This window comes from Tasmannia lanceolata, unplaced genomic scaffold (assembly GCF_043159265.1).
Source record: "Tasmannia lanceolata isolate RefF3 unplaced genomic scaffold, GAP_Taslan_0.1 ptg000019l, whole genome shotgun sequence".
Lineage (NCBI taxonomy): Eukaryota > Viridiplantae > Streptophyta > Magnoliopsida > Canellales > Winteraceae > Tasmannia > Tasmannia lanceolata.
The window spans coordinates 1097521-1106287 of record NW_027518696.1 but is presented as its reverse complement, the minus strand read 5'-3'; the positions used below and the strand labels follow the sequence as shown (position 1 = coordinate 1106287).

At 40.0% G+C, this 8767-nt stretch overlaps 2 protein-coding genes across 2 annotated transcripts; one reads left to right on the top strand and one right to left on the bottom strand.

The window, feature by feature from the left end:
* Positions 1-1473: 1473 nt before the first annotated feature.
* On the bottom strand, positions 1474-2653 carry LOC143853246 (short-chain dehydrogenase reductase 3b-like). Its single transcript, XM_077362976.1, has 2 exons — positions 2455-2653; positions 1474-2325 (listed from the first exon to the last, which is right to left on the bottom strand). The coding sequence occupies exons 1-2, from the start codon at positions 2466-2468 to the stop codon at positions 1548-1550; spliced, it is 792 nt and encodes a 263-aa protein (XP_077219091.1). The 5' UTR covers positions 2469-2653; the 3' UTR covers positions 1474-1547.
* Positions 2654-7177: 4524 nt separating this feature from the next.
* LOC143853349 (short-chain dehydrogenase reductase 3b-like) lies at positions 7178-8290 on the top strand. The gene is made up of 2 exons (XM_077363090.1): positions 7178-7253; positions 7344-8290. The coding sequence occupies exons 1-2, from the start codon at positions 7240-7242 to the stop codon at positions 8116-8118; spliced, it is 789 nt and encodes a 262-aa protein (XP_077219205.1). The 5' UTR covers positions 7178-7239; the 3' UTR covers positions 8119-8290.
* Positions 8291-8767: the final 477 nt, after the last annotated feature.

Here is an 8767-nt window from a genome sequence, read left to right as displayed (position 1 = left end):
CCCTCGAAGTGGATAAAGAGGCCGATCTTCCCACTAAGAAGATCAATCGCGTTACGAATCGATTCGGGTTTGTAATAATTGGTATCAAAGCTAATAATAAGAATTAAAATAACCCGATTTAGTAAGATTTGATCTTATGATAAGAATTAATCTAAATTAGTATTCTAATCTATCAAGCTACTAAATATATCAGATTTAGTAAGATCTGATCTTATTCTCTAAAATATCTACGTAATTTATTCCAATTTAAATGAAACCTATCTAGGCACGTTTCATTCCACCCTTCTTGGAATCAACCTTATCCTCAATGTTGGAAATTAAGCGCTGGCTCGTTGGTGAAAGATTTGGGCAGAACATTTTGAGGGGGCATATTAGAGAATGAAATCAAATCAACATCAAATATTCTAAGATTAGAAGATTTGATTTGATTAGGCTATATTGGTTGGTTGGGTTAGATTAGGCAAGTGAATCGGATTATGATAGTGTCTTTCCATAATTGTCTTATTCTCTTGCTATGTTTATCATGAGTGTTCTATAAAAACACTCCTCGTGCTTAATGTAAATCATCCAAGAATTAGTGAAAACTCCTAAATTTATCAGAAGCGATGCCCATCAGACAAATATGATGCAGTTAATAAGGGTTACCCTTTGACAAAAATGGGTTCAGTGAGTAGTTTATGGTATTATATGACATTAGCTAGTGAGGATTTTAAAATGAACAAGTTAGTTTAGTTTGGATGCCGAGAATATTTTGATTTGGATTTCTCACATTTGCAGCCCTTTTTGCATTGTAATTTGGATCAGATCAAATTCTTGAATTTCTAATTCAGCAGCTGACAGTGGAAAAAATCAGATTTCTAAATTTGCTGTGGAAATAAGAAATTGGAAATCCACATATGTGGCTGTTTCCTTCACCCTCTTTTCTCCTCAACCTCTCCCCTCCACTAGGAAGTACCCCCTTCCCTCTCTGTTTCCCTCTACATGAGCTGCCTGATCTATTCAATTTGTACTCAAAATTCAGTTCCAAATCCAAATACAAAATGGGAGGTATCCAAACGGGCCCTTAGGGAATTTTTAAAATGAAACAGGTTAGTTTAAGGCATTATATGACATTTGCTAGTGAAAATTTTAAAATGAAACAAGTTCAGCGCATATTAACCATCTCACATGAGGATTACAAAATAAAAAAAAGCACACGGGCCTCATTACAAAGCTCGAACAGCAAGAAAGTTCAATATGACAAACAGAAAGAGACTGTTACTCAGATGGGTAACAGAAAGAGACTTTGCAAAACAAGTTCAATGAACATTATTCATCGCACATGGGCCTTATTACAAAGCTTCAACAGTAAGAAAGTTCAATTATAACAAACAGAAAGAGACTTTGGAAAACAAATTACTCTGATCTCTGATGGACATCTCCTCCCTAAAATGGAGCGCAATAATAGATATCCAGTAAACCCAAAGATCTCTCTCTCTCACTCATACACACATACATGCATCTAGGTCCTAATGTGCACAGACAGAGCAAATTTTATTCTGCTAGCATCACTGGTAGAACCCTGGACTATTATTAACAACAGTAAATCCTCCATCAATTGAGAGATTCTGTCCACTAATGAAGGAAGATTCATCTGAAGCAAGAAATAGAGCGGCCTCAGCGAGATGGTGAGGCTTCAACACTAGTCCTTTCAAGTTGGATACAGCACAACAGTTGGCTTCTAATTCACTAGGACCCACATTCGTGACAGAACAAGCCAAGGGTGTGGCCACTCCGAAAGGAGAGATGCAATTGACCCTGATCCCATGCTTCCCAAGCTCTCCGGCAGCCGATCGAACAAGCCCCACAAGGGCATGCTTAGATGTGGTGTAGGCATGTGGCCCCACACCACCCACACATGCCGCTATGCTTGCGGTGCATATGATGGACCCACGAATTTGACTCGCCATCATAACACGGGCCGCGTGCTTCATTGCGATGGCGGCCCCACGCACATTGATGGCCATGGTGTTGTCAAATTCCCCCATGTCTAGATCCAGAAGGCCACCAGTTGGGCCGCAGATCCCCGCGTTGCTAAACAAGATATCGAGGTGATTGTACTTATCTATAGTGTAGTCCACCACAGCCTGGACTTGTTTCTCATCACTCACATCACAATGTTTGTAACAAGATTTGTGAGGGCCTATGGAGGCCACCACCTGATGACCCAGTTCATCTTGGATGTCGGCGATCACGACAAGGGCCCCATTCTCTGCGAATAACCTGGCTGCGGCTTCGCCTATCCCACTGGCTGCCCCTGTGATGATGGCCACTTTGCCCTCCAACCTAGATTCCATATATGGTTCCTAGATGTTAGATTACTCCATGTGATGTTGTAACAGATTATAGGTCTCAAATAACAAAAAGATCAAACCATTAGAGAAATCTACAGTTTAAGGAAGAAGATTACTTTACCTTCGCTTAGACATTGAGATGATTTCTTGGAAGGCTGTGATGAAACAAATAGAGGACTACTCAGTTTCTTGCCTGTGGTGTCTTGCTTATATAACCTTGGAAAGGTGGATAGTCTTCCGCAATTGTAGGGTAATAACTGGGTGTTATATTTTAGACTGTAAATCTTGTGGGGAATTTTTTTAGAAAGAGTAGAGTTTGTAGCTTTTGATATTGTAATATTGTAATGTCTTTGTGTTGCACGTAGATTCCTCTAAGCGATTATTTTGTTAATATCAAAAGCTACAGTAAGTCCCTGTTTGTTTTGGATTTGAGTCCAAAACTGATGATTGGACTCGAAATTAAGGCCCTGTTTGTTTTGGATTTTGAAAATCCATTGTGAGTCCAAAACTGATTATTGGGCTCAAATTTACCTTAATTCTAAGCCCAATAATCAGTTTTGGATTCACAGTCTGTTCTCAAAATCCAAAACAAATAGGGCCTAAATGGAATTTTGAGTCCCATAATCGGTTTTCGACTCAAAATCAATTCTCAAATTCCAAAACGAGCAGAGCCTAATGTTATTTATTGTTTTGATTAGCTTGAAACGAAAATTTTGAACATATGGGCCTGTTAGGCAGGGCTTCTCATTCTCTCCCGGCTAAACGGACGAAAAGAAAATAAATAAATAAACGGACGAAAATGGGACAATGAGAATCTTTCGAGCCAACTCGGAGTTGCTAGGCTCTGTTTCTTTCTGTTATGGTAACTGGTAAGTGGCCACCATGGCCTCAATATAACATCTGGGCAGTGTTTTAAAACTCCGAGTCGGCCCGGAACTCGACCGAGTCGATGCGGATTTGAAGTTGCCGCATTTTGGAGCCTCAGACTCGCCGAGTCCCGGCAGAGTTTTGGCCATTTCCAACATCTCGCTGCTGCCATGATGTCAAACCAATGAGGTTGTCCCGAGTAAAAGATATGGGTGTCCCAAGTAAAAGAAAGGGGCAAATACATTATTTGAATTTTCTGGGGCAGTATGCACTGAAATGTCACGTAATTTATGTAAAGTTGTTCACAAAAGAGTGCCTTGTTTTGGCTATCTCTACAATCATGTATAGGGCTGCCACTCGGGTCGGACGGGTCGGGTTTTGGAGAACCCAACCCTACCCGAGAAATATCTCGGGTCGGGTTTTTTTTTCGGAAAACCCACGATTCCCAAACCCGGCCCTACCCATGATAAATCTCGGGTCGGTTCGGGTTTTTTCACGTTGACGCAATTTTTTAAGGAAAATTCTTGTTTGACAAGGCAACTCAACTTATAGAAGCAGAAATTACACTCACATTACACTTGAATCATACAATGATGTAATTACACTCACATTACACTTGAATCAAACAATGTTGTAATCAAACAATGTTGTAATTACAATCAAACAATGCTGAATCAAACACTTGAATCAACTCAACTCATAGAAGCAGAAATTACACTCACACGCAATAACAGTGGGTGTGTGGGTTTTCACTTTTAACTAACAATAGAAAAAAATCTACATACTATAACTTATGTAACTCGGGTCGGGTCGGGCCCCTTCAAACCCGGCTCGACCCGAGATTCATGCGGGCTTTTGAATGCTCGACCCGGCTCGACCCGAAACCCATGAAACCTAAACCCAACCCAGGCTATTTTCGGGTCGGGTTGATGCGGGACGGGTAAAACCCGGCTCGAGTTGCAGCCCTAATCATGTATGCATGTAGACAGGGATATAACCACTCTTTTCATTATTTTTTTAAAGGATGCTTGTGTTTAACACAAACTCACCTTGTCTTATTATAATCAATGGGCTGTTGATTAAATAATAAAAGACAACGTGAGTCTGTCTCATTATTAAACAATGGTAATGTGAATATCATAGCTAATATCTCCCACATGGTGATGATCTTTACCATTCATTTGGTGTGCCATACTTGGTTTGGATTTTTGTATTTTATTCATTTAAAAATTACGACTCATTGACCGCGTCTGCACCGAGTTGACAAGGATTTTCTTCGGCCACGTTCTGGTTGAAAACCAAAGCCTTAACCGATTGAACTAGAGGCTCAATTCTTTAAAATCATACTTATGGGATGATTTTATCTATCTAAGCATGGGCTTGCAAATATATGTTTATGAAAAAATACAGTTCAAAAAACAAAGAAAAGAAAAAAGAGGAAGTCATCTTGCATATCCACTTGTGTATAACTTAATAAGGCTATGACGACTAAGCCAGTATAGTCGTTTTATTTCCATTGGAATAGTTTTCAGGGATTGGGTGTAAGTCAGTTATTTCTATTTCCCTAGCTGATCGAATGTGAAGTACAACACAATCAAGTGGAAGTAGTACCAGCGATAACAAAACCCCTTGACCAGCCCCTACGTATCCGTGGCCACTAGAGATGAGGAATGGGCTACGGCAGTTTGTAGTACTTTCACTATTTCAGGGATTGGGTAAACAAGGGTTATAGGAATTTCCCGTTGGAGTTTTTGAGTAGTTTAGTTTTTAAAAAGTTTATTATGTTTGGGCTGTAAAAGCCTATATAGGCTCAGTAGTAAGTAATTATGATGCAGCTAGATTCCGTTAATCATAAAGCTTTGGAGGTAGGTTTCCTCGGAAGCAAATCATTCCAGCCTGTCTTCATCCTTTTGTTTCTACCTTTAATCTCTGCTATCCTGTTCATTCACATCTACAAGATCCAAAATTACTCGGGCCAAATTTTGGGAATTCGGGTTGAACTTTTACCATACATTTGGGTTGGGTTGGGTTGGGTTCTCTTCGGATTTATTCCATGTCATTTATTAGCAAAAGCTCAACCCGACCCAAGTGTGGATTGATTCCAATTCATTTTTTAGCAAAAGCCCGACCCAAGTGTCAATTGATTCTAGTTCATTTTTTAGCAAAAGCCCAACCTGACCTCACCCAAGTTGCAACCCTAGGACCAAAATAGCAAGACGGAAGAAGGGAAAGAATCGGGGTTAAGTATCCGAGCTGTGCAAGAGATAAATAATAGGCCCATACTCAAGGTGTGTAATTGTTAGAGTATGTGGGATCCAACGGTTGGATTGGATTAAGATCTCACCGTTGGATCATCTTGGAGGTAGATTGGGTAAGTTGGGTTAATGAGGCAACTAGATAAATTAGGCAAGTGAATTAGAAGAGGCAAGCAAGAGAGAATAGGAAAGTAGATTTTATTAGGATTCTCTCTTTCTATAGTTATATTGATTTATCTCTATGTTTATCATGTATGTGCTCTATAAAAGCACCAATTGATTCTCTCTGTAATCATTCAGAAATTAGTGAAAATCCCTAATTTTTTCATGGTATCCAGCGGGTGGATCGGACCTAGCTCTCGATTGAAAAGCCCCAATTTTGGATTTTCAGAATTCCGGCAAAAGTCAGAATTATAAATGCACTTACAATGACCTGGATCCAATGGTAGAGCGCTTGTGACCCGTTTCTGGAAGGGCATTGGACCAAATCTCACTTCCAATAAAGTAACGGTCAAGTAACGGGTCACGTTCTTTAATTCAGAGGAGACTTGGGAGGTTGTTTAGGCGCCGTGTTGGAACATTCCATTTCTTCTTTTCTTTGAATTGGAGGTCGTGGCAGAGATATGAAGTCGTGTTGTTTTTAGGAAATGGGTGGATTTGTAATATTGTTTACCGATGGAATGTGCGCTCCAAACCATTTGTTTATTTCTCTTTTGTGAGAGTGATGGAGGAATGCTTGCCGGCATAGTGGGTCCCATGGATTGATCGAACCATCCATGTTAATTGGATCTTCTATTGCCCAAAAAATTGTGACAATCATGTCATCCTAACATCCAGTGATGTGTTTAATTAACCATCATAGAATATGAACCGTTGATTATATGAATTATTGCATGATGGGTTTGATTTATGGGCCAGATCATAGGAGATAGGAACCAAAGGCCTACGAAATGGACGGTTCAGATCAAATTAAAGTTGGACCCTCTATACTGAATGTACTGGGCATGCCTAATTATATTACAATGAGGTGGGGTCTTACTAATAAGTCAACGAACATAGCACACCGGAATCTCATTCCATCGTCACTGCTTTGAAGAATACCAAGGTTTCTTTGTTTTTCTATTCTCATTCTATATTTCTTGACTTATTTATTTATTTTTTCAAATTTGCATTAGCATTTTTAAATTTTTTTTAATGGCATCATGAATTTAGGTTTTATATAAAATCTAGGTATTATTTTTAATTTCCGTGGCACCGGCATGGTTTGACCATCGAAACCATCCCATTTTCAGCCCAAACTTAACTATGACTTCCTAAAAAATCATTCCCATAGAATGATTCTAACCTCCCATCTGTTTAGAGATGGCAAATTACAGAACCCCATTGGATCGATCAGAAGGGTTAAGATGATCCCACATAGATGATTATTTTGGGATCATGACATATATAAGGAGTTATAAAATGAATAGTTTGGATGATCCAACCATGTGGGTCCACTGCACTCTTCAAAATAGTAACGGTCATGACCAAGGCGGTCAATGGAACCTTTTTTTATGTTAGTTCCATTGGAGAACTTTTATGTCTACTTTTTTTTTTTAAATGGTGGGTATTTCTATTAAAATAGTAATGGCCATGACCAAGGCGGTCAAAGGAACCTTTTTATGTTAGTTCCATTGGAGAAGACTACCTTCTAAGGTTATATAAGCAAGAGAACCCGGCAAGGAAATGGGCAGTTCTCTATTTGCTTCTGTACAATCTTCCAAGGAATCATAATCTCAATCTAGATGTCTAAGCAAAGGTAAAGTTATCTATCTTCCTCTTGGCACTCCACATTTCAACTTTTGAGTCCTATAATCTTTCAAGCATCTAAAACACATTTGTGGTGCAGGTTAGAAGGCAAGGTTGCTATTATCACAGGGGCAGCCAGTGGGATAGGTGAAGCAGCGGCGAGGTTATTTGTGGAGAATGGAGCCTTCGTCCTTATTGCCGACATCCAAGATGAACTAGGTCAGGAGGTGGTGGCCTCCATAGGACTTCAAAAATCTTGTTATCGACATTGTGATGTAAGGGATGAGAAGCAAGTCCAAGAGACTGTGGACTACGCCTTGGAGAAATATGGCCACTTAGATATCATGTTTAGCAACGCCGGGATCATAGGCCCCCTCGGTGGAATTTTAGACCTAGACATGGGAGAATTTGACAACACCATTGACATTAATATGCGTGGGGCCGTCATCGCAATTAAACATGCGGGTCGTGCAATGTTGGCGAGGCAAGTACGTGGGTCCATCATATGCAACGCAAGCGTAACAGGATGTGTGGCGGGTGCGGGCCCCCATGCCTACACCATATCCAAGCATGCTCTCGTGGGTCTCGTTCGGACGGCTTCGTGCGAGTTTGGGAAACATGGGATAAGAGTCAATTGCATCTCACCTTTCGCACTCGCTACTCCAATGGCTGAATCAGCCAATATCGATAAAACTGAACTAGAAGCCATGTGTTGTGCTGTGTCCAACTTGAAAGGTATAGTGTTGAGGCCACGCCATCTTGCTGACGCCGCTCTATTTCTCGCTTCAGATGAATCATCCTTCGTCAGTGGACATAACCTCACGGTCGATGGTGGATTCACCGTTGTTAATCCTAGTTTAGGGTTCTACCAGTGACGCTTGAAGAAAAAAAAATTGCCCTATGTATGGACATGTATGTGTTTGTGTGTGTATGTGCTGTCTACATGTGTGCGTGTGTGTGTGAGAGAGAGAATAAAAATCCCTATTATTTGTTGTATTGAGAGATCTTTGTCTCGAATACAGGCGTAATTGATGTTGGATTCTTATACGATGGATGCACATATTTTTCACGAGCGGGGTCCCCTTTTGAAAGATCCAGACCACTTATTACAAGGCATTGTTATGGATGGGAAATGCATAAAATCTAACATCTAATTCACCTCTAATTTGTGAATACATTCCAATTTGTGGTCGTTAAATGGAGAGTAAGTGAGATTCTATATTAACGACCACAAATTAGAGGGTTAAGTTTCTGCACAACGATCGGATGAACTTTTTCCTTGTCATCAATTCTTTTCATGCCTAGGATAAGACATGTGAATAATCAATGGCGTGGAGCATGTTGTAGAATTTTCCTCTAAATTAATATAAAAATATGGCGTACCTGATTTCTGATTTCTATGAAAAAACAGAAAAATAAACTATTATGTGAAACCTTTTCGATGCGGCGAGATGAGGCAAGGACTAGGTCGCTCTCTTTAAAGTGATTTTGCGCCTCTGCGGAAAAGCCTCAAGTGCAACAGAT